This window comes from Anolis sagrei, chromosome 10 (assembly GCF_037176765.1).
Source record: "Anolis sagrei isolate rAnoSag1 chromosome 10, rAnoSag1.mat, whole genome shotgun sequence".
NCBI classification, from domain to species: domain Eukaryota; kingdom Metazoa; phylum Chordata; class Lepidosauria; order Squamata; family Dactyloidae; genus Anolis; species Anolis sagrei.
The window spans coordinates 11,080,767-11,106,562 of NC_090030.1; the positions used below are offsets into that span (position 1 = coordinate 11,080,767).

General features: G+C 44.2%; 1 protein-coding gene across 1 annotated transcript in view; it reads left to right on the forward strand.

Moving 5' to 3' along the window:
- MID2 (midline 2) overlaps nt 1-25,796 on the forward strand; it is a 258,983-nt gene that overhangs the window by 162,623 nt on the left and 70,564 nt on the right. Inside the window, exon 3 of the mRNA XM_060756327.2 lies at nt 7,770-7,865. Coding sequence (XP_060612310.1) covers nt 7,770-7,865 — 96 coding nt within the window. The remainder of the gene's footprint in view (nt 1-7,769; nt 7,866-25,796) is intronic.

Genomic DNA, 25,796 nt, shown 5'->3' on the forward strand with positions numbered 1-25,796 from the left:
GAGGGAGAAAGAAGGAGATAAGGAATGGAGAAGGAGGGAAAGAGGAAGGAAAAAGAGAAGGAAAGAAAGAAAAAAGGAAAGGAAAGGAAGGAGAAAGAGAGCAAGGGAAGGAAGGGAAGAGGAAAGAGGGAAGGAAGGATCAAAGGGTAGAAGGCATGAGGGAGGGAGAAAGAAGGAGATAAGGAAGAGAGAAGGAGGGAAAGAGGAAGGAAAGAGAGAAGGAAAGAAAGACAAAAGGAAAGGAAGGAGAAAGAGAGGGAAGGGAGGGAGGAGGAAAGAGGGAAGGAAAGAAGGATCAAGGGGTAGAAGGGATGAAGGAGGGAGAAAGAAGGAGATAAAGAAGGGAGAAGAGGAAGGAAAGAGAGAAGGAAAGAAAGACAAAAGGAAAGGAAGGAAGGAGAAAGAGAGGGAAGGAAGGGAGGAGGAAAGGGAAGGAAGGAAAGATCAAAGGGTAGAAGGGATGAGGGAGGGAGAAAGAAGAAGATAAGGAAGGAAGGGAAGGGTGAAAGGAGGAAGGAAAGAGAGAAGGAAGGAAGAATAGGATGGTGTGAGAGAGAGGAGGGCCTGTGAAAAGAGTCCAAGGGGCCGCATCCAACCCCCTGGGTTTACCTATACCTACTGTAGCACCTTTCGGACAGAGAAAAAGAAGATGGAAGCATAAGCTTTGGAAGAAGTGACTCTGCTTCTTCTGCATGGAGAACTGTACATTTGCAAGAATAGATGGGAACTTCAGTCCAGTGACATCTTGAATGCTGCTCTTTGCCTCCTTCTTTTGCAAGGCTGTAATAGATTGGATCACGGCACACAATTCAAATGATCTGAAATCAATTTCTATTGATATGTTTCTAATTAATTAAATTAAAAAGTAGGCACTAATTGATACATCTTGACATTTGTATTCAATTTGTATTCTGGTTTGTCAGACACATCTGGCGTGGACTGATTTCATCTCCTGGGATCTTATTAATTTTGGGGTATTTCAGTAGAACCTCGGGTCATTCATCTGCCTCTGAACATATAGCTCAGACTAACAGTTGTCAGTATCACAGCACATCCTAAAAGTATTTTCACAGAAGAATTTGCTCTTCTTTCCCATCCCATTTTTTTAATTTCTATATTCTTGGTGTTTATGTTAAAAAGTTGGAAAGTAGAAACTTTTGTAGCTGTACGGCAAATCGCCTTGAAATCTGCAGATAGACGCCAAACTATATATTGACTTGTGGAGATAGTAGGTTGCTAATTAGTCATGATCTCCACAGTTTAATTCCTTTCCTAGCTTGGCTTGGAATGTATCCACACCACAAGCTTACAGCAGATTGATAACCCTTATATAATAGCCATACTTAAACAACATCCACCCAAACATCAAATTTACCATGGAGAAAGAAAACGAAGGAAAACTACAATTTCTAGATGTCTCAGCCACTTGCAAACGCAATCAACAATTGGGCCACACAGTTTACAGAAAACCTACGCACACTGATAGATAAAAGGTAAAGGTCTCCCCTGACATTAAGTCCAGTTGTGTCCAACTCTGAGGGTTGGTGCTCATCTCCATTTCTAAGCTGAAGAGCCAGTGTTGTCCGTAGACATCTCCAAGGTTATGTGGCCGGCATGACTGCATGGAGTGCCATTACCTTCCCACCACATTTATCTACTCACATTTGCATGCTTTCGAACTACAGTGTTCCCTCACTACTTCGGGATTCGCTTTTAGCAGACTTGCTGTTTCGCGGTTTCCAAAAAATATTAATAAGATATATATTGCTGTATTTTCGCTGTTTCGCGGTTTTTTGCTTCCGTTGCTCTCCGAAGCACTTCCCCTCCTAGAATCATAGAATCATAGAGTTGGAAGAGACCTCATGGGCCATCCAGTCCAACCCCGTGCCAAGAAGCAGGAATATTGTATTCAAAGCATCCCTGACAGATGGCCATCCAGTCTCTGTTTAAAAGCTTCCAAAGAAGGAGCCTCCACCACACTCTAGGGCAGAGAGTTCCACTGCTGAACGGCTCTCACAGTCAGGAAGTTCTTTCTCATGTTCAGATGGGACTCTTTTCTTGTAGTTTGAAGCCATTGTTCCATTGCGTCCTAGTTTCCAGGGAAGCACAAAACAAGCTTGCTCCCTCCTCCCTGTCGCTTCCTCTCACATATTTATACATGGTCAACAATGTCATGTGACGGCAAAAAAAGCCAATGGGATTTTGGCCTGCATCAATAGGAGTATAGTGTCTAGGTCCAGGGAAGTCCTGCTACCCATGCTCTATTCCACCTTGGTTAGACCACACCTGGAATATTGTGTCCAATTCCGGGCACCACAATTCAAGAGAGATATTGACAAGCTGGAAAGTGTCCAGAGGAGGGCAACTAAAATGATCAAGGGTCTGGAGAACAAGCCCTATGAGGAGCGGCTTAAACAGCTGGGCATGTTTAGCCTGAAGAAGAGAAGGCTGAGAGGATACATGATACCCATGTATAAATATGTGAGAGCAAATCACAGGGAGGAGGGAGCAAGCTTGTTTTCTGCTTCCCTGGAGACTAGGACGCAGAACAATGGTTTCAAACTACAAGAAAGGAGATTCCATCTGAACATTAGGAAGAACTTCCTGACTGTGAGAGCCATTCAGCAGTGGAACTCTCTGCCCCGGAGTGTGGTGAAGGTTTCTTCTTTGGAAGCTTTTAAACAGAGGCTGGATGGCCATCTGTCGGGGGTGCTTTGAATACAATATTCTTGCTTCTTGGCAGGGGGTTGGACTGGATGGCCCATGAGGTCTCTTCCAACTCTATGATTCTATGATTGTACAGACCCACTAAGAAAATGCAACAGATGCTCTGTTCAGCAAAGGACAAGAGGGATCCTTTCACCTCTGCAGGAGTCTACCGTAGACCATGCAGCTGTGGACAAGTCTACAGAGGGACCACCAAACACAGTAGCATTACTCAGACATGAATCAAAGAACACAAAAGGCACTGCAGACTAATTCAGCCAGAGAAGTCAGCCATAGCAGAACACTTGATGAACCAACCTGGACACAGAATATTATTTGAGAAGACAGAAATGCTGGACCACTCTGACAACCATCATGCCAGACTACACAAACAAGTGGGATAAGGCTATCTGGTCAAGAATTCTGAGGGCCTCACCAGACTACAAATCACAGGATTTCATGTTACAAAGCCACCGTCAAGCTGTGGCATCAAATTGCTCTTCTTGTGTCGTGTATTAGTGGATGACAAACTAGGTTAACAAGATGAAAGCTAAAGGCTGGATTGCCTTGACATCGAATTTCCTCATTTTTTTTCTTTGCACACTGTGTATATATCCCCGAATAGCTATACTAGGGATACATTTCTGTAGCTGTGGGGCAAACCGGAATAAAACTCATGATCTGAATATTTAGTTGTGCGACAAAGCATGAATGCTAAGCAATTTCCGCAGCAACAAATGGGAGACAATTATTTTTAGTAGCAATAGAATGGCATCTAATCCCTTATTTAAACTTGGGAAGAACAGTCAGATTTACTAATGAGGTCTCACATTCCTCTGTCAGGCGTAGGCACTTTATCATCATTTAGCTTTTTTGGTTTTTAAGTCCTCTTTGCTGTTTTTTTCGGGGGGGGGGGGTTATGGGTGATGGTCAAGCGTTGGTCCGTTAAGGGTGTAGTGTCCAAATTTGGTGTCAATTTGTCCAGTGGTTTTTGAGTTACGTTAATCCCACAAACGAACATTACATTTTTATTTATATAGATACTAGCTGTACCTGCCATGTGTTGCTGTGGCCAATCTTCCTCCCTCTTTCTCTCCTTCTTTCCCTCCTTCCTTCACTCCCTGTTTACTTCCTTCCTTCCCTTTTCTTCTTTCCTTCTCTTTCCTTCCTTCCCCCTTTTCTTTTCCTTTTTCTTTCTCTCCTTTCTTCCTTCTCTACCTCTTTCCTTTCTTCCTTTGCTTTTTGCTTCCATCCTTCTCTCTCTCTCTTTCTCTCTCCATCTTTCCTTCCCTCCCTCTTTCTCGCCTTCCTTCCTTCCTTCCTTCCTTCCTTCCTTCCCTCTCTCTTCCTTCCCTTTCTTTCTGTATCATCATTTAGCTTTTCATCATTTGGCTTTTGGAGGTTTTTAAGTCCTTTCCGCTGTTTTTTTTTAGGGGTTTTATGAGTGATGGTCATTTGGTTTGTTAGGGGTATAGTGTCCAAATTTCGTATCAATTAATCCAGTAGTTTTTGAGTTATGTTAATCCCACAAATGAATGTTATGTTACATTTTTATTTATATAGATACTAGCTGTACCTGCCATGTGTTGCTGTGGCCAATCTTCCTCCCTTTTCCCCTCCTTCTTTCCCTCCTTCCTTCACTCCGTTTTCTTCCTTCCTTCCCTTTTCTTCTTTCTGCTCTCTTTCCTTCCTTCCCCCTTTTCTTTTCCTTCTTCTTTCTCTCCTTTCTTCCTTCTCTACCTCTTTCCTTCCTTCCTTCCTTCCTTCCTTCCTTCCTTCCTTCGCTTTTTGCTTCCATCCTTCTTTCTCTCTTTCCTTCTTTCCTTCCCTCCCTCTTTTTTACCTTCCGTCCTTCCGTCCTTCCTTCCTTCCTTTCTCCCCTTCCTTCCTTCCTTCCCTCTCTCTTCCTTCCCTTTTTTTTCTGTATCATCATTTAGCTTTTCATCATTTGGCTTTTGGAGGTTTTTAAGTCCTTTCCGCTGTTTTTTTGGAGAGGTTTTATGAGTGATGGTCACTCGGTCTGTTAGGGGTATAGTGTCCAAATTTGGTGTCATTTCATCCAGTAGTTTTTGAGTTATGCTAATCCCACAAACGGACGTTATATTTTTATTTATATAGATGCTGATGCATCCATATCCATATCCAAATCAGTCCTGGTCCCAAACATTTTGGATAAGGGACACTCAACCTATATGTCAAAGGAAGGAATGGGCTAAACCACAAGATTTCCTCAAAAAGAGAAGAGCTAAAAAGGGCAACAGCTAGATATTCCCCCAGGAGGCAAAGGTATAATTTTCAGGGTTGCTTTGCTCTGAAAAAAAAGGTAAAGGAGAGATAATAGGGATGTATAGATTTATGCATGGAGTGAAGAAAATAGCTAGAGGGGAAGCTTTTCTCTCTCTTTCAGAGTATTAGAACCTGGGTCAGCATCCAGTCAAGGTGAATGGGAACCAATTTCAGACATAGAAAAGGAGCAATACTGCAGAGCTATACCGAGGAATTGGTTACAACAAAATGTAGGGAATAGCTAATAGCTGGAAGGTGGGGTAAATTTATGGAGCATAGGGCCATACATCCCTTCCCTCCAGTCCTAGAGGCAACATATCTATCTGAACGTATCTATCCTTATGAACTGTCCAGAATGCTAATATCTTCTGGGGAGGCCCTGCTTTCGCTCCCACCATCCTCACAGATGCGTTTAGTGGGGACGAGAGACAGGGCCTTCTCAGTGGTGGCCCCTCGACTGTGGAATGCCCTGCCTAGAGAGATAAGATCAGCCTCCTCCCTCCTGTCCTTTCAAAGAATGGTGAAAACTTGGCTTTTCGAATAGGCCTTCCCAGATATGGCATAGATATATGATATTATGGACAACGGACGACGCTACTGGACAATGATTTGAGATGGAGACGCTTTGACAATGTTTTAAATGCTTTGTGCGATTTTTATGTTTTATATTGCTGTTAGTAATTTAAACTATTTATGATTGTTTTAATTTTAATTTTGTTGTAACTGCACCGGCATCGAATTGTTGCCTATTGTTAACCGCTCCGAGTTGCCCTTGGGCTGAGAGGGGCGGTATATTAATGTAGTCAATAAATAATTAATAAATAAATATAGCTCCAAATAACCATTGCTGAAGAGCAGAAGCAAGAGGGTAGCATGACAGTGATATCCTTCCCATGGACTTCTGTTAAGCTTCTGGTTGTTGACCACTGTGGGAATTATTTATTTCTTTATTTAGTTATAATATTTATAGCCCGCTTTTCTCACCCCAAAGGGGACTCAGAGCAGCTTACAGAACACGCATACGGCAAACATTCAATGCCAATTGCACAATTAAGAAGGACAGACAACGCAAACAGAAGTAAAGTCGCCCCTGGGCTGAGAGGGGCGGTATATAAATATGTTAAATAAATAAATATGAATAAATAAATAAATGCAGTTTTTCCTATCTTATTTTCACCATCATGGAGGCTGTGCTCAACTCTGGCATGGGGGGGGGGGGGGTTGCTGTCATTCCATCTTCCATGCTGAGGAGCTTCCTCCAATTAATGTCCTTTCTTAAGGGCACCTTTATTACCTCCCCTCTAAAAGTGGTACCTATTTATCTACTCACATTTCTGCTTTTGATCTGCTAGGTGGGCAAGACAGTTGAGGATAACGGTGGGTGCTCGCCCCAACCTGAGCTTGAACTGCCAACCTTCGGATTGGCAGGATTTTTCTGCAGCACAGCAGTTTAGACTTCTGTGCGAAGCCCGGTTTAGCCTTCAGCAAGAATCTTCTTCTGTTATGAAATCTAAGAGGTTCCTCAGTCAATGTTGGAAATCAGCCTGTGTTTGTGTTTCAAGATCCTGATGTGGGAAATGATGAGAGAAATGATGGTGCCGAGGCTGTGGTACAAGATGGAGATGGTTTGGTCAATGATTTTCATCAGACGATGACAGAGAGGCCCCAGTGCAAAGGGCAGTTTCTCGTGAGAATATCCCTGCTGGGCCTGGCAATGATGGTTCACTCCCTCTCTCTGTGAGCTCTCAAGATTTGGGTTTGGAAAACAATCTGACACCTGGGAATTTTAATCAGCAGCCAGATAGGGAGCTGGAGAATAGGCAGCTGGAGCTCAGCCAGGATCGACAGCAAACTCAGTGTTTACGTCACTCTGAAAGGCTTCTCTTGATAAAGGGGAAATGTGGGGGGAAGCTAAACCAATTTCTGAGTTTTGGGATAAAAGGTTTGCCTCAAGAGGAAACCTGTTAGATCAGGCATCGTTTGGAAATCAAGTTCATGTGCCATGGAAATCCTGTTCAAGGGGGTCTTGTTTCTTGTGGAGTGTTTTAGCCCTTTGGATTGTATTTGCATCCTGTTGATTCCTGTCTGGATAAATGCTGTCTTGGATTGCTTTTATATCTTGTGTGGACATTGCTTTGGGTTACTGCCTTTTATGGACTTATTACTTTCTCGAACTACCTTATTCTCTTACAAGCATTTATTTCTTCTGGCTATTTACTAAGTTTCAATAAAAGAAGATTTGTTCTTCACTCTTCGCGTGGTGTGTTTTAAAGTCAGAGGGCTCTTTCCTGACCTGGAGAGCAACAGGCAAATGGCATCTGCTAGGACTTCCCTGCTGTGGGAAACGACAAGGAGATAGCACTTCAATGGTGTGTCAGTGACACTGTGGGAAAATTAAATGACTGGGTTGCTGTGGTTAGGGAGATGTGCTTTTAATTATATGCATATGGGAAAATGCAGTGCATTAAATCAATGTAGAGCAGGCATGTGCAAATTTCAGCCGTCCAGGTGTTTTGGACTTCAATTCCCACAATTCCTAACAGCCATTAGGCTGTTAGGAATTGTGGGGCTTGAAGTCCAAAACACCTGGACGGCTGAAGTTTGCACATGCCTGATTTAGAGCAATGTTCTTTAGTTCACTGAATCTAGCAGTGCATTTTCCAAGTGGTTGCATTGCTCTCCTTTAGATTGGCAGTGCCTCTGTAGTTGATTCTTCTCGTCTCCATGGCTTATTAACACTTATTCTTTTGTTTTTGTTTTCTTTTCTGTGCCGGCAGCAAACTCTGGAGATGAACCTCACAAACTTGATGAAACGCAATAGTGAGCTAGAAAACCAGATGGCCAAACTGATACAGATCTGCCAGCAAGTAGAGGTATGTGTTGGGCATTTCTCCATGATGGTGTTGGTGATGGTGGTGTATTTATTTATTTGTCGTGTCAGGGCAACCAGACCAGGGTGATGGTGGTGAGAGCGTGTTGATGTTTGGTGTTGGATGTAAAGTGAGATGGATGTAGAATGGAGCAGCATAACACCTCAATTTCCAAAAACTCTATGAGTGCCATGCAAGACTATTAAACACCATCCTGAGTCACCTGAGGGCTGGGAAGGCTCCATGTTGAGTTTTGGGGCAGAAAAAGGTTATTCCTGAGGCGGAGAGGTTAGTGGAGCAAAAGCAAGATAGCCATTAGTCTTAGAATTAGCCTAGAAGAAGAATGGCACTGATTTTGGAGCAATCAATTGACCCACAGGGGCGGCTCGTCCATTATGCGAAGTAAGCGGTCGCAGAACACTTTTTTTTGCCAGGGGCGCAAAGGGGCCTCTGTAAATGCCCCTCGACCGCCATTTGAGGAGCACCCCCTCAGCTCACAACAGCCCTAGCAGTCCGGGGGGAGCCTCGGCTTTCTTGCCTCGCTGCCGGGCGATCCTCTTCCCAAAGGGGCCGGGCCCTTGAGCCTCGCCTCGCCCCTCTCGTTTCTGCTCCCCCCGGCCACCGGGTGCGCGAGCAGAGCCGGCACTCAATCGTTCTCCGTGTTCGATCCCTTCCCCATGACCGGCTCCCTTTCCTGATCTCCCGGCGCTCCACCCGCCTCCTCTCCTCTCCCTAATCCGCGGGTGGGCCAAGGGGCGGAGCCGCCGCGCCAGGCCCTCTTCGGGTCCGGAGGCGTGCCTGAAGACCCCAGCATGCGCACCAAAAGTCGACTCTTCTCCTGACTTTCTCTTCAGCCATTGGGACCAAGAGAGAGAGAGAGAGAGAGAGAGAGAGAGCCCCTCCGGCTGGAGGTATCTCTGCTCTCTGCTCCCTCCTTTGTTTTTGCACCTACCTTCAGGAAAGGTGGGCATCTCTTCAGGAAAGGTGGGCATTTGGTGCACACGCCGGGGTCTTCAGGCACGCCTCTGGACCCAAAGCAGGCCAGGCAAGGGAGCAAGTGCGGCAAGTGTAGTTACTGGGATGTATAGTTCACCTACAATCAAAGAGCATTCTGAACTCCACCAATGATGGAATTGAACCAAATATGGCACACAGAACTCCCACGACAAACATAAAATATATATCAATGATTGGTTGGGGGGGGGGGGAGGCGCCAAAATATTGTTTGCTTACTGTTGAAAATTACCTAGGGCCGCCTCTGCCCACAGATTTGGGGACCCGATGGGTTTTCCTGCTTCTTGGCAGGAGGTTGGACTGGATGGCCCATGAGGTCTCTTCCAACGCTATGATTCTCTGATACTATGATTCCACTCCGTGTTTGGTTTGGACTTCAGCTTCTCTCTATGTTTTTATGGCATAGGCAGAAATTGTTAAAAGGGAATTAGGAATTTGGATAGGACATGGGGGAGGGGGGGGGGAACAAAGGAAACAAACAATGCAAACTCTTTACCCTAGATCTCATTGTGGAATAGGGGCTTATTCAGTCCAAGGAGCTTCTAAACATATTTTGGACTTGGAAACGCTATGCACCTTTCTGTCGGTTCCCTAAATGTCCCTGCTCTCCTCTCCCATCTTCTTCCTATCTGCGCTCTGCTCTCTTATTATTCTCAGTTAAGCCCAGTTGCAAACAGATCAATGTTCCTACGTGCCTTTTGGTGGTAAGATCCGTGGCTCCATCAAGGCAAGCAGCTGCTCTGTCGCTTCCTTCTTCCAGAGGCAGGACAATTAATTGTGAATTAGCTTGCTGCTTTGTTTACCCAGGCAATGCGAGGGGAGAAGCCACTGCAATTAGTTTCTTCTTAATGGGCTATTGATTTTCAGTTACTAAATTAAGAAGCAGTTCCTCGAACAAGTTATTACTTCTTCTGCTTTAATCATGAAAAGTAGTACATAGATCTGTGGGACTGACATCTAGGGTGATGAACAGTTATTTAGTGTAGAGGGTTTAGAGTTCCCAGTCCCCAGAACTAACTGACTGTGCTATGCAAGTACATAGAACCGCCATCCTTTCCTCGGGAACACTTACTCGTTTTAGTTTAGTTCAAGAACCCCTGGTGGCGCAATGGGTTAAACCCTTGTGCCAGCAGGACTGCTGACCAATAGGTCAGCGGTTCAAATCTGGGTAGAGTAGGTTGAGCTCCCTCTGTCAGCTCCAGCTCCCTATGCAGGGACATGAGAGAAGCCTCCCACAGGATGGTAACATATCCCTGGGCAATGTCCTTGCAGATGGCCAATTCTCTCACACCAGAAGCAACTTGCAGTTTCTCGTCGTTTCTGACACGAAAAAAAAGTTTAGCTCAACTAGGGGTCAGGCATAGCATAGCAGGCTGAACCACTGTGCTGCAGAAAAATCCTGCTGATCGAAGGGTCAGCAGTTTGATTTTGGGTCAGGTCAGGGTGAGCACCCGCTATTAGTGCCAGCTCACCTGCCCACCTAGCAGTTTGAAAGCAGAAATGCGAGTAGATAAATAGGTACCACTTTTAACGAGCAGGTAATAAATGCGTCCTTAAGGACATTGATCAAAGGAAAGCTCCTTGGCATGGAAGATGGAGCGACAGCACCCCCGGTGGCCGGAGTCGAGCATAGCCTCCAAGATGCCAGAAATAAGATGGGAACAAGTGCCTTTATCTCTGTTTGTGTTGTCTGTCCTTGTTAATTTTATAATTGGCATAAAATGTTTGTCATATGTGTATTCTGTAAGCTGCTCCAAGTTCCCTTTGGGGTGAGAAGGGCGGGGTATAAATACTGTAAATAAATAAATAAATAAATAAATAAATAGTGTGACTACATGGAGGACAATGGCAAGAACTGATATTTGGAATCCTTGGGCAGCTGCTAGCTCTCATTTTCTCTGATACGGCTCACCGTATTAGCACTCCTTGGCTCTCTAGCCCTGAAGTTAGCCTTTCAACAACAGTAGCTAGCAATGTTTGTCACTCTACAGTTGTCAAACAATCAAATCAGGCAGCTCTTGTCTGAAAATGGTTCCAATGGTCCCAAAGAATCTGCTATTTCCAACCTGGCACAATCTAGTTGTGTTATACTGCAATTTCTGGAGGCCCCAGTGGTGCAATGGGTTAAACCTTTGTGCCGGCAGGACTGCTGACCAAAAGGTTGGCGGATCAAATCTGGGGAGCAGGGTGAGCTCCCATTTGTCAGCTCCAGCTTCCCATGCGGAGTCGTGAGAGAAGCTCCGCACAGGATGGTAAAACGTCCAGGCGTCCCCTGGGCAACGTCCTTGCAGACGGCCAATTCTCTCACACTAGAAGCAACTTGCAGTTTCTCAAGTCGCTCCTGACATGAAAAAAAACCCTGCAGTTCTTATCATCTTCAACCAGCTGGTGTTGTGAGCAATAGACATTGTAATCCCAACATTTTCTTGAAGGTACTGGGTTGGGAAAAGCTCACTTGAGCTTTATTAAGTGTTATACCAGCTGGGGATACTGGAAAACAACATACCTATAATATTGCAGCCAGATATCCTTGTTCTCACCAACCCACCAAACGACTTCCACTGCCTTGGCTATTATGCCTACAAAACAGTCCCATCACCACAGCTCTGCCTTCCTCTTAAAACTGCAAAGTCTGTGCCAACTGTGCCTCTGGGAATGGATTTGATCGTTGTTTGCAGCAATTTCATTTTCAAACAGTGCTCATTGTAGGAGATCAATTCCCCCCCCCCCTCTTTCCGGCCACCCACCCTGCCTGCCTCTCCGTCATCTAATGGGCAAACCTCTCATCTTGAGCCCCTTGGGCCGGCGGTAAAGCTCAATAAATGAAATCATTGTAAGCAGCAGGCTGGAGCGAGAAACACTGGGTTTAAATCTCACAGCAAAATTTATTGGTCCTGAGAGGCTCCCGACTTAGAAGATGCCTATATACCATTGATTTATAAAAATATATATGGAGTGTGTCCAGCGGTCCTTGAAAATGTTCAGCCAGTTGTTTCAGTTTAACAAACTTCCCATCCCTTTTATCTCTGTCTCTGTGTTTCATTGCTTCGTTCAGCCGCTCTGGTTACAGCAGCCAGGTGTGACTCCCCAAAACCGATTTATTTATGTTGCACTTCTACGGCTGCACACATCCCCGCTCCTCCCAGGAGTACAAGGCTGTTATCTCTGTGTGGGCCATCTTAGGAATGATAGGATCATACAATCATAGGGTTGTTATAGGGTTTTCGGGTTGTATGGCTATGTTCTAGAACAATGGTTCTCAACCTTCCTAATGCCACGACCCCTTAATACACTTCCTCATGTTATGGTGACCCCCAACCATAAAATTACTAACATTGCTACTTCATAATTGTCATTTTGCTGCTTTTATGAATAGTAATGTAAATCTCTCAGTTCTTGTGGGTTTTTTCAGGCTATATGGCCATGTTCTAGAAGCATTTCTCCTGACGTTTCGCCTGCATCTATGGCAAGCTTCCTCAGAGGTGAGGTCTGCTGGAGCTGGGAAAAAAGGGGTTTATATATCTGTGGAATGACCAGGGTGAGACAAAAGGCTTTTGTAAGTTGGGCTGGGTGTGCCTTTTGTCTCACCCTGGTCATTCCACAGATATATAAACCCCCTTTTTTCCCAGCTCCAGCAGACCTCACCTCTGAGGAAGCTTGCCATAGAAGCAGGCGAAACGTCAGGAGAAATGCTTCTAGAACATGGCCATATAGCCCGAAAAAACCCACAAGAACTGAGTGATTCCAGCCATGAAAGCCTTCGACAATACAGTAATGTAAATATCTGATATTCAGGATGTATTTTATTCACTGGACCAAAATTTGGCAGAAATACCCAATACACCCAAATTTGAATACTGGTGGGATTGGGGGAGGGTATTGATTTTGTCCTGTGGGAGTTGTAGTTGCTGGGATTTATAGTTCACCTACAATCAAAGAACATTCTGAACTCCACCAATGATGAAATTTAATCAAACTTGGCACACAGAACGCCCATGGCCAACAGAAATTCCTAGAAGGGTTTGGTGGGCATTGACCTTGAGTTTGGGGGTTGTAGTTTGCCTACACCCAGAAAGCACTGTGGATTCAAAGAATGATGGATCTGGATCAAACTTGGCATGAATATTCAATAGGCCCAAATGTGAACACTGGTGAAGTTTGAGGGAAAATAGACCTTGACATTTGGGAGTTGTAATTGCTGGGATTTATAGTTCACCTACAATCAAAGAGTATTCTGAACCCTAACAACGATTAAATTGGGCCAAACTTCCCACATAGAACCTCCATAACCAACAGAAAATACTGTGTTTTCTGATAGTCTTTGGTGACCCCTCTGACACCCACTCGCGACCCCTCCAGGGGTCCCGACCCCCAGGTTGAGAAACACTGTTCTAGAAGTATACTTTCCTGGCGTTTTGTCTGCATCTGTGGCAAACATCCTTAGAAGAGGCTTGCCGCAGATGCAGGCAAAATGTCAGGAGAGAATGCTTCTAGAACATGGCCATACAGCCCAAAAAACCTACAACAACCCAGTGATTCTGGTCATGAAAGCCTTCAATAATACATTCATACAATCATACTCGGCCTGTAGTAGTAATTGTACCATAGCATTGGAAGGGACTCACCCCCTGCTCTATGTAGTAAACAACTGAAGCCCTCCTGAGACATGGCCACTTTGACCTCTTTTTCAAGACCTCTAAAGAAGGAGAGTCAATCATTCTTTGGAGATCAACCATTGAGACTCTTTGACAGATCTTTTGGAGGAGGGAGCAGAGTTTGCCTCCTCTTGTGCTTTACCATCTGGGTTAAGAACTTTGTCCTGACTAATAGTAGGGCCTCACCTGGGAGCAGCCCTCTGGTTTATGGGTTTTCCTCTACCTTTTCACTAGATCACCAAGCTGAGTCTAGGTGGAGGGTTGGCCCCTAAAAAGACTGAACAGATAGAACTCTTGGATGTCAACCCAGTTAGGATGACAACAGAATATACATCCTTAGGGTGAAAGAAACATCCCAAGTGGACACAAATGATTGGTCAAAAATAAGGGGTCATTGTGCAGCAATAAGATTGACTGCTTTTTTGCTCTGCTTTTGTAAAACCTGCTTGATTTGCTTCGCTGAAAAGATTTCATCTCAGCAAAAGAGAAAAAGTGTGGAATGGAGGGGACGTGGTTTTAAAAAGGTAATTTTCAGATATATTCCCAATGCCCATATGTCATGATTTACTGCCATATTGGCCTATTTCTGCAGTAGGCCTTTGTTCACAGAAAATGCTGATTGTTTGAGAAATCAGTGCTCCAAAGAAGAAGTTACTATTCAAAGGTAACAACATATCCGGACAAAACCAGCTAGCTGTTTGCTAGATAGAACCCCCAAGTTTCCCAGTCGCTCTGAAGCCATGTTTGCAACAGACTAACAGATAAGATACAGTCATGGTCAGAGAACAATGGACTATAGTTATGTTATAGTTGTGCCATTGTTAGGATCCCACGTGTGCCATAATGTCAATCAAAATCATAAACAACTAATGAACAACTGCATAGCTAACTTAGACCAATGAAATGATTTGTCTTTGGGAACCAATGAGATGATTGATTTCTATGTACCAATCGAACTGTTTTAATGAAAGTCATAAATAATCAATGTAACCAACTTTAGGTTGGACAAACCCCTTTATTGCATACCCATGTGCATGTTTGTCACTATTGCTTCAGCTGCGCAATAAATAGCATTTTGCAGTTTTAAAGATTCAACTTTCGTGGTGTCCTTCCTTGCCCTCCTTGGGAAGGGGCAATCTGCTCTTGGATTTTGGATTTGTGGATTATCTTTTTGGTTTTTGCCCCTACATAGGTATTGGAGTTTTGCACAGAAATGTTTCCCTTCATTTCATCCATTCTTTCATTACTTTCGTTACCTTCAAGAGCACATAATGGGAAGCCCCCTCCTGGTAGTAAAATAATCTCAACACAAAAGCAAGTGGGAGCCCATCATCGGCTCCCCCTCTGCTTTCTTAAGTGCGTGGTGCTCCATGCCTTGGAAAGAGAGAGTTTGTGTGTGGCGTGCAGGCCCAGCACGCATGCCCTGCTTGCAGCCAAATGCCTCCTCTAGAGTAAGAAAGTCACTGCAAGAACTTGTCTCCTTGCCTTGAGAGAGTACATGTGTGGCATGCAGGCCCATTATGGGCACCTGCATGCAGCCAAGCACCTCCTCTAGAATATGAAAGTTATTGTCAGAATTTCCTTGCCTTAAGAGTGTGTGTGTGTGGTGTGCAGGCCTATTACGGGCACCTGCCTGCAGCCAAGTACCTCCTCTAGAGTAAGAAACTCAAGTCAGAACTTGCCTCCTTGCCTTAAGAGAGAGAGTGTGTGGTGTACAGGCCCAGTGTGCACGCCCACCCTGCAGCCGAGCGCCTCCTCTAGAGTAAAAAAGTCACCGTCAGAACTTGACTCCTTGCCTTGAGAGAGTGTGTGTGTGGCATGCATGCCCAGTGTGCATGCCTGCCTGCAACCAAACACCTCGCCTCTAGAGTAGAAACAGGTAAGAAACCTCCTTAAATCATGTGCCTGCCTGCAGCTGAGTGCCTCTCCTCTAGAGTAGAGCTTAAGTGCCTAAAATGATGGGAAGGGGAGCCTGGGAATCTCTCCCCCCCCCCCCATAATGGGCCAATAGAAAATGGATCTTTTGGCACCCCAGAGAAAAAACAGATATCTGCCCTCTCAATTTCAGGAGGCTGCCACTGAAAGCCGGGACACAAAACATGTCAAGGTTTACCCCGAATGCACAAGCCTACTAGGTATTAAATAATGGCTGTGAATGTATGGGGCATCGCCAGTAATAAAATGGTGCTTTTTGTGGTCGAACTAAAATTAACCACTATTCCTAAACTCCATGTATAAACCTATGTCTTGGTTATTATAGAGTACATAACCTGATCCCCTTTGGGTGTTTTACAGATCCCATAGGTCCCATTCATTGTAATCTGTGGGTGGGACTTTTGGAAGTTATAGTTTAAAGTACTGTAGTTCAATAATTACCTTGGATCAGGATTCTTTCATTTAAGGATGGGGAGTGTGGTGAAAATCTTGTTGTTCTAGCTCAGGCATGGGCAAACTTTGGCCCTCCAGGTATTTTGGACGTCAACTCCCACAATTCCTAACAGCTGGTAAGCTGGCTGGGATTTTTGGGAGTTGAAATCCAAAACACCTGGAGGGACAACAACAACAACCAACAACAACAACAATAACAACAACACTTGATTTATACCCCGCCACCATCTCCCCAATGGAAGTCAGGATGGCTTACATAAGGCCAAGCCCAACAATACAGTAAAGCAATATACAACAAAAAACAGCGCAGTAAAATAGACAAAAATAAAATACAAGCACCAATACAAATAAACACATCAAACAATATAAAATCACAATATTTAAACACAGAAAATTGATCACAGTGGGCAGGGCCAGTTACAATAGATTAAAAGTTTAAAAAACACTGGGTGAGAGCGCTATTCCTGAAAACTGCCAGGGTGGGGGCTTGCCTAATATCTCTGGGGAACGAGTTCCAGAGCCAAGGGGCCATCACAGAGAAGGCCCTCTCCCTCATCCTCACAAGTTGCACTTGCAATGGAGGCGGGAGCGAGAGAAGGGCCTCTCCGGAAGATCGAAGAGATCGCGTAGGTTCATAGAAGGAAATGCGGTCACAAAGTTTGCCCATGCCTGCTCTATCTATTTTTGGACATCTCTAGATGTCTTCTGGCAGCACCTATCCTACCTTCCAACTATCTGAATGTCAGACAACAATAGGCATAGATCAATCAAGCTTAGAAGCCAATAAAAGACTTGTCTTCCATCCCAACTGCCACTATTTGGAGAGAGAGAGAAAAAGGAAGGCACAGGTTAATTACAACTAGAGCCAGAAGCAGATGAAGGGCTCTCCTTCCTCCCCGATTGCCATTGCCTTGGCTTCAGAAGGTTGAGGAGAAAAAGTAGACACAGCTCCATCATGCCATAGCCCTCTTTCCACCCAGACTGCCAATGACCTGGTCTCAAAGGGGGAGAAGAAGAACCAGGCATAGCTCCATCATGCCAAACCCCATAAGCAGATTAAGGCCTTCCCTCCATCCTGTCCTCAGAGGGAGAGAAGAAGCAGACACAGCTCCATCATATCTAGGCGCAGATGCAGATGCAGCAGGTTCCTTGTTGCAGTGCAATGCTATCACACTGTTTGAACTGTCAAGGCATAAGCAATGCAAGGAATGGCAAGTTTTTGTGCTGGCTCTCACCTTTCTGACCCAAGCTCGGTGGCCTCATGCAAAAGAACTGCTGTTTGCCCAAGACTGTGGAGCTGAGCAAATATTTTAGCCATGGATAGCCTTCTCGGTGCTTTTACCTCCCAAATTGCCTGCTTCCTCCAGTCTCCGTGGTTGCAGTCTCATGCTCTGTCACCTCGTATTTGGCTGCTTTCAGAATTGCCTGCAAGGTTAATCTTCCTCCTGCTGAGGCATCATCTTCCTGCCGTTCAAGGGTCCAGGGCCACAAGATGCCGTTGGAAGCAGCCATGTGTTTTCGCTTACCTGGCAACACGATCAAAAGCGAGGCAGATGAAACGGAGCCCAGGAGCCTTTTTCCTCCTTAGCCTTGCTGAGAGGGCAGCCGAGCGAAAGAAGACATTTTCCCTTCTTGCGCCATGTGTGGTTTTTGCCTCTCCATCTGAAGTCAGTTTTCCTCCAGAGCCGACGCTAACCTTGACTTTTCCGTGTCACTTGTGGCAGATGGACTGAAAGAAAAGGTGGAAGCTGGGTTTCCTTTGAGCTGGGTTCATTGAGTTGAAGATCTTTTGAAAACCAGAAAGGCTTCCTGGGGGGTGTTGCAGTTGGAGGGGGAAATGTTAATCCTCCATGTGCATTGCCGATACCCATGTGGCAATTAGAACCTTTTTTTTGTCTCCATTTTTTTTCTTGCTGTGTGGGATTTGGAGGAGAATATCATTTGGAGGAACAGCAATACTAACAATACTAATAGTACTAATACTGGGAGCCCCGGTAGCGCAGTGGGTTAAGCCGCTGAGCTGCTGAACTTGCATATCAAAAAGTCACAGGTTTGAATATGGGGAGTGGGGTGAGCTCCCAATGTTAGCCACAGCTTTCCAACCTAGCAGTTCAAAAACATGCAAATGTGAGTACAGCAATAGATACCGCTCCGGCAGGAAGGTAACGGCACTCCATGCAGTCACACTGGCCACATGACCTTGGAGGTGTCTATGGACAACGTCGATCTTCAGTTTAGAAATGGAGATGAGCAATACCTCCCAGAGTCGGACACGACTGGACTTAATGTCAGGGGAAAACTTTTACCTTTATCTACTACTACTGCTACTAACTTTATTTATAACCCACCCTCTCTTGGGCAGTTTAGAAAAATAGCATAATGGCAAACATTCAATGCCGAAAACCAAATAGACAATCAAACAAAAACATAAAATAAAGTAAACTCAACATAACTTACAAACAATCAAAACAAGGGTTAAGCTCAATAAACATAATAAACACAAAAGTCATACCAATTAATAAACAATACATTAAAAGCACCATATAATATAATGAACAAATCAGCAAGCTGAAGTAAATAACCGTTGTCAGAGCGGGAGTGTGTATCGGATGTGTTAATCCTCCTTCTCTCCATAAGCGAGATTACACAAATGGAAGCTTTTCAATGGAAAGAGAGAGGGGGCAATTTTTAGTTCTTTCAGGAGGGAGTTCCAGAGATGGGGGGTTGCCACAGAAAAGGCCCCCTATCTTGTTCCCACCAACCACGCTTGAGATGTGGGTGGGACTGAGAGCAGGGCCTCCTCCATAGACCGCAGTGCTCGAGTTGGTTTATACAAGGAGATGAGGTTTTTCAAATAGTCTGGACCTGAACCATTTAGGCCTTTGTAGGTGATGACTGGCACTTTGTATTTAGCCCAGAAACAGACCTGCAGCCAGTGGAGCTGTCATAACATGAGAGTTGTTCACTCCCTGTACGGTGCTCCATTAGTAATCTGACTGCAGATCTCTGAACCATTTGGAGCTTCTGAACTATCTTCAAAGACAGCCCCACATAGAGAGTGGGGATGCCAGTAGTCCCAATGGGAAGTAGCCAAGGCGTGGACTACCATGGCCAGATCTGGTGTCTCAAAGTACGGACGCAGCTGGCGCACAAGTCTTAACTGTCCAAAGATGCTCCTGGTACCACCGACACATGAGGTTCCAGGGTCAGCGATGAGTCCAGGATCACCCCCAGACTGCAGACCTGTGTCTTCAGGGGGAGTGTGACCACATCTAGCACAGGTTTAATCTCATTTCCTGATCTGCCTTCTGACTGATCAGGAGTACCTCTGTTTTGTCTGAATTTACCTGACCATCACTGATGACAGGCATCAATTCAGGATCGGAACGTTATCCTTTGCTTTTGGTGGAAAGGAGTAATAAAGTTGGGTGTCATCGACGTCAATTTGAAACTCCAAAACTCTGGATAATCTCTCCCACTGGTTTCTAAACAGCATGATAAACAGCATGGGGAACAGAATTGAACCCAGAGGGACCCCACCGGCCAGAGTCAAACAGGAGTCCTCCAGTTCCATCATCTAGGTGCGGTCCTCCAGGAAGGACCGGAGTCACTGCAAAACAGTGCCACCCAATCTCATCCCAGAGAGATGACCCAGAAGGATGCCATGATTGATGGTATCAAAAGCTGCTGAGAGGTTCAGGAGAGCTAGCAGGAACTTACTCTCCTTATCTAGCTCTCTTTATAGATCATCAACCAAGGCAAGAGATAGCATATCACACTATTAAGCAGCTATTATTATCATGTTGTCCTTCGTCATGTTTAGATGGAATCTCTCTTCCTGTAGTTTGAATCCTTTGCTCCATGTCTTAGTCTTCAGGGCAGCAGAAAACAACTTGCCCCCTTCCTCAAAATGATATCCTTTCAAATTTTGAAACATGGCTACCATGTCAATTCTGAACCTCTTTTCTAAGGACAACATACCCAGCTCCCTAAGTGTCTCCGCAGAAGGCATTGCTTCCTAGCTTTTCGCCATTTTTGCTTGCTTTCCTCCACCTTGTCCATATCCATCTGCTTCAGGTGAGGTCTGATCAGAGTCTAATAAAGAGAAAGGTGAAAGAAACTGCCATTGTGGTGTCTTCCAAGTGATGGAAAGACAGGAGATATTATTCATGAACTTAATAGACTAAAAAATGGATACATTAATTTTTAACATTAAGTTCGTTATAAAAAAATCATATCAACATTTGTTAATATGAATTACTTTTCCATCCGTAGTGCCCTGCCTTAACTTAGCTTGCAGCTTCAATCTGAATTGCTCAAATCCCTAATAGTAACTGGGCTCTACAGATCCCATGCAAACCCCATTTCATGTACGGAACCTTCTCTCCCTTATCATCCCTTACTTTTGGAATGTGATCGTTTCACTTTGCCTTAATTGCAGCTAGTATTACCCTCACGCTCTTGAACTATTGGCAATTAAGACTCAAGCTGTGAGCTGCACCTTCCAGATCAAAGTGAGGCATTCTTTCATCACCTCTCTTCATAACCCTTGCGACTTCATTTCAGCACAGCTCAGCTCTTTATAAGCTCATTAGCTCACCTCAAAAAAAAAAGCAAACCTTGACTTTTTGGGCGTCAACCTTGCTTTGATCCAATAGGATCAGTCCTCTCCCCTTAATAAGCCTTGCAGGACCTGATCTGGCCAGATCAAAGCTGATCCCTTTACAAGATGTTGTCTATTTTATTGGGATGTTGGCTATTTGATACATTAGATAAGACGAACTACTGAAGGTGAGCTGTTAGGTAGCTCACATTGAAGAACTTACAATTGGATTTATGTATTGCACAGCTGAATCCATTGAAATCCAGAATCTTTATATTGTTTACATTTAGCAAGCATTTAAGAGTAGACTATCCCAGTGAAAGTGAGATATGTATGTATGTATGTATGTAATGTTAGTTTGTGGGATTAACATAACTCAAAAACCACTGGACAAATTGACACCAGATTTGGTCACTTGTTGACCTATCGGGCCAACAAGTGACTGTCACTTATAAAAACACAGTGGACAAGACTTTAAAAGCCAAAAAACAAAAAATACATTACAATGCATGCGTAAAACCACATATATACACAAATATATATACACACAGACACACATATATACACACACACACAAAACTTATGCACAGACTGGGCCACAGCAACATGTGGCAGGGGGCAGCTAGTCTATTTAAATAAAAATGTAATGTTCGTTTGTGGGGTTAACATAAGTCAAAAACCACTGGATGAATTGACACCAAATTTGGACACAATGCACTTATCAGGGCAATGAGTGACTCACTCATAAAAACACTGAAAAACACAGCGGAAGGGACTTAAAAAGCCGAAAAACAAAACAAAAATACATTACAACGCATGTGCAAAACCACATATATACACAAACACATATACACAAATACACACACATACATATATGTATATATACACATACAAAACACATATACACTGACTGGGCCACAGCAACACGTGGCAGGAGATGGCTAGTAATCTATATAAATAAAAATGTAATGTTCATTTGTGTGATTAGCATAACTCAAAAACCACTGGATGAATTGACACCAAATTTGGACACAATACGATTGTCAGGCCAATGAGTGACCATCACTCATAAAAACATTATAAAGCACAGCGGAAGGGACTTTAAAAGCCCAAAAAAACACATTACAACGCATTCGCAAAACCACAATATATACACAAACACAGATATATACACTTATACACAAATATACACACACACATACACAAAACATATATATATATACAGAGTGGGCCACAGCGATGCGTGGCAGGAGGTGGCTACTCAACATAAATAAAAGTGTAATGTTCATTTGTGGGATTAGCATAACTCAATACTAATACTAATCAAGGTGGCCAATTGTAACATTCGCACTTGCCTAGTTTCCAACAGACCTCACAACCTCTGGGGATGCCTGCAATAGATGTGGGCAAAACATCAGGAGAGAATGCTTCTGGAACATGGCCAGACTACCTGGAAAACTCACAGCAAACCACTGATTCCAGCCATGAAAGCCTTCTGCAACACAATCTGTGATCTCTTTGAGTTCAGAGTACATTACAGCTGGTCAAGGAGCTTTTCCCACATGCATGTTCTCCTCCTCTCTTCTCTCTCTGCCTCTCCCTCCGCTTGGAGTCTCTTCTCTCTGTTTCTCACCACCACTCCCCCCCCCTCCCTGCACCAGATGCTCGCATGTTGCCTCAAGACCTATAAGGGGAACATACCAAATGGGATTTGCTCTTTTCTTTCAGCTGCGGAGTCTCAGAATCTCCCCCTTAAGGGCTGCAGTTTTCCACTTCATTTAAAAGTTTTAAGCTCTGTCAATTGCTCCTTCCAGCACAGCGGAGGAAATGCACTTTTCCCCGTCTTGGTGAGCTTCAGAGGGGGAAAAAAAGCCTGAGAATAGGCATGAAATTAAGCAGCAAGCAGACCTTTGAATCTGGAGACAGCATGCTTCTGTGCCCCCCCCCCCCCCCATCCTCAGAGACAACTCAATCTTGGCATATCCTATAATATAACCCACCGACCCTTCAATTGGGGGCCAAATTGCATATTATATTTTCCGAGTGGCAAAATATTAGAAGCTATTCCCCAATCTGGGGACGAACAAGCTGAAGATTAATCCCAACAAGACAGAGGTCCTCCTGGTCGATCATAAACCAGACCGGGATATAGGGTGGCAACCTGTGCTAGACGGGGTTGCACTCCCCCTGAAGTCACAGGTCCGCAGTTTGGGGGTCCTCCTGGATTCTTCACTTACGTTTGAGGCTCAGGTGTCGGTGGTGGCCGGGAGGGCCTTTGCACAATGGAGACTTGTGCGTCAACTGCGACCATACCTCAGGAAGGCTGATCTGGCCAAGATGGTCCACACCTTAGTCACCTCTAGACTGGATTACTGCAATGCACTCTACATGGGGCTGCCCTTGAAAACGGCCCGGAAATTTCAGATGATCCTATGGGCGGCAGCCAGGTTGTTAACTGGGGCTCCTTACAGAGAGCGGTCATCCCTCCTGTTCAAGGAGCTCCACTGGCTGCTATTCATCTACCGGACCCAATTCAAGGTTCAGGTTCTTACCTATAAAGCCCTGAACGGTTTGGGACCCGCCTACCTACGTGATCACATCTCTGTATACGAACCCACATGATCCCTTTGATCCTCCGGAGAGGCCATGCTCTCGATCCCACCCGCATCGTAGTCGTGTTTGGTGGGGACGAGGGAGAGGGCCTTTTCGGTGGTGGCCCCTCAACTCTGGAACTCACTCCCTAAAGACATCAGACAGGCCCCAACCCAGGCAGTCTTCAGGAGGAGCTTGAAGACATGGTTGTTCCAGTGTGCCTTCCCGGTATAATGAATCCCATAGCACTTTGTCCTCCAAAGCACTTTACATTTCTCTGAGTCTGCTTGTATGCCCTCCACAAACACTAGTATCACCTTTCGTTCATGGCCCAGCATTATTTCCAATTTTAACTTTACATTTGGCCTTCCCACTGTTTTAATTATGTGTTGCTTTTTTGATAATGTTGTGTATTTTATTGTCTATGTTTTTTAATTGCTTGTATTGATGTTTTATTGCTTTTATTGTTGTGTTTGGGCTCGGCCTCATGTAAGCCGCACTGAGTCCCTTGGGGAGATGGTAGTGGGGTACAAATAATGATGATAATAATAATAATAATAATAATAATAATAATCTGCCATTTAGTCATTGCAAACTGCCCTTGTAGCAAGTGTGTTTTCCTTTCCTGGAAACCTAATCAGACATACTTAATGTGGGTCAATGGAGAAATTCCTCTTAATTTTTTTTTTCATGTCAGGAGTGACTTGAGAAACTGCAAATCGCTTCTGGTGTGAGTGAATTGGCCGTCTGCAAGTGTCACGAATAACTTTTCAATAACTTTAAAGCATAGGTTCTTTTTATTGCAATTTCCAGTGTGAGAAGGGATATCAGATCACAGAGCTTTTACACAAAGAAGGACATTAGACATACAGACATACAGATTCTATGCAACTACATTGGATTTACAATTACATGGCTAACATGATAACATGATAGAGATCTTCCATCCTGGCTCCATCTCAGTTTCCTGGCCAGATGTTGATTCTTCTTGATTGGTGTTAGCTTTGTGTTGACTTCCTTGTTAACATTGTAAACATTTATCTTATCACTGTCCAGTTCTTATCACAGTTTACTTTTCAGTTCTTATTAGCAACTTTTAATTACAGTCCAGCAAGCAGATAGTTAGTCATTGCAGGCTTTAATATTTTACTGTTGTGCGGGTGTTTCCAAAATTATTAACTCCATCCATACATCCTTCCATTCATTCCCACACATAATTACATTAAATCCACATTTATCAAATATGCAATGATTTTTTGGTGACACAAGGAGATGCTGGATGTTTTACTTTCCTTGTTGGAAGCTTATCTCATGTCCCCACATGGGGAGCTGGAGCTAACAGAGGGATCTCATCCACGCTCTCCCCGGATTCGAACCTCCAACCTGTCAATCTTCACTCCTGCCAGCACAAGGGTTGTGGCGCAGCTGGTTGGTAGTCAGCTGCATTAAAATCACTACTGACCGAGATGTCATGAGTTCGAAGCTAGCCCAAGTCAGAGTGAGCTTCCAGACATTGGTCTAGCTTGCTGTCGACCTTTGCTGCCCGAAAACAGTTGCACAAGGATTTAACCCATTGCACCACCAAGGGCTCCATTCCTCTAAATCAGTGGTTCTCAACCTGTGGGTCCCAGATGTTTTGGCCTTCAACTCCCAGAAATCCTAACATCTGGTAAACTGGCTGGGATTTCTGGGAGTTGTAGGCCAAAACACCTGGGGACCCAAAGGTTGAGAACCACTGCTCTAAATGCAAATAGCAGATACTTTTCATATACTTACTCATATACACATACATACATATACATATACCGTTTTCCCAGAAATAAGACCTAGCATGATTTTCGAGGATGCTTGAAATATAAGCCCTACTTCAGAAATAAGCCCTAGTTACAGTTCATTAAAAGTCAATTTGGAAAAAATAAGACATCCCCTGAAAATAAGCCCTAACACATTTTTGGAGCACAAATTAAGATAAGACCCTGTGAAAACACATACATGTACATACATACATACACATGACAAATGTATCTCACTTTACAGACTATATAGACTAGTGTTTCTCAACTTTCCTAATGCCGCGACCCCTTAATACAGTTCCTCATGTTGTGAAGACCCCCAACCATCACATTATGTTTGTTGCTACTTCTCAACTGTAATTTTTCAACTGTTATGAATCATAATGTAAATATCTGATATGCTGGATGTATTTTCATTCACTGGACCGAATTTGGCGAAATACCCAATACACCCAAATTTGAATAGTGGTGAGGTTGGGGGGGGGGGGGGTGTGTTGATTTTGTCATTTGGGAGTTGTAGTTTCTGGGATTTATAGTTAATCTACAATCAAAGAGCATTCTGAACTCCACCAACAATGGAATTGAAGCAAACTTGGCACACAGAACTCCCATGACCAACAGAAAATACTGGAAGGGTTTGGTGGACACTGATCTTGAGTTTTGGAATTGTAGTTCACCTATATCCAGAGAGAACAGTAGACTCAAGCAATGGTGGATCTGGACCAAACTTGGCACAAATACTCAATATGCCCAAATGTGAACACTGGTGGAGTTTAGGGGAAATAGACTTTGACATTTGGGAGCTGTAGTTGATGGGATTTATAGTTCACCTGCAATCCAAGAGCATTCTGAACTCCACCAATGATTGAATTGAACCAAACTTGGCACA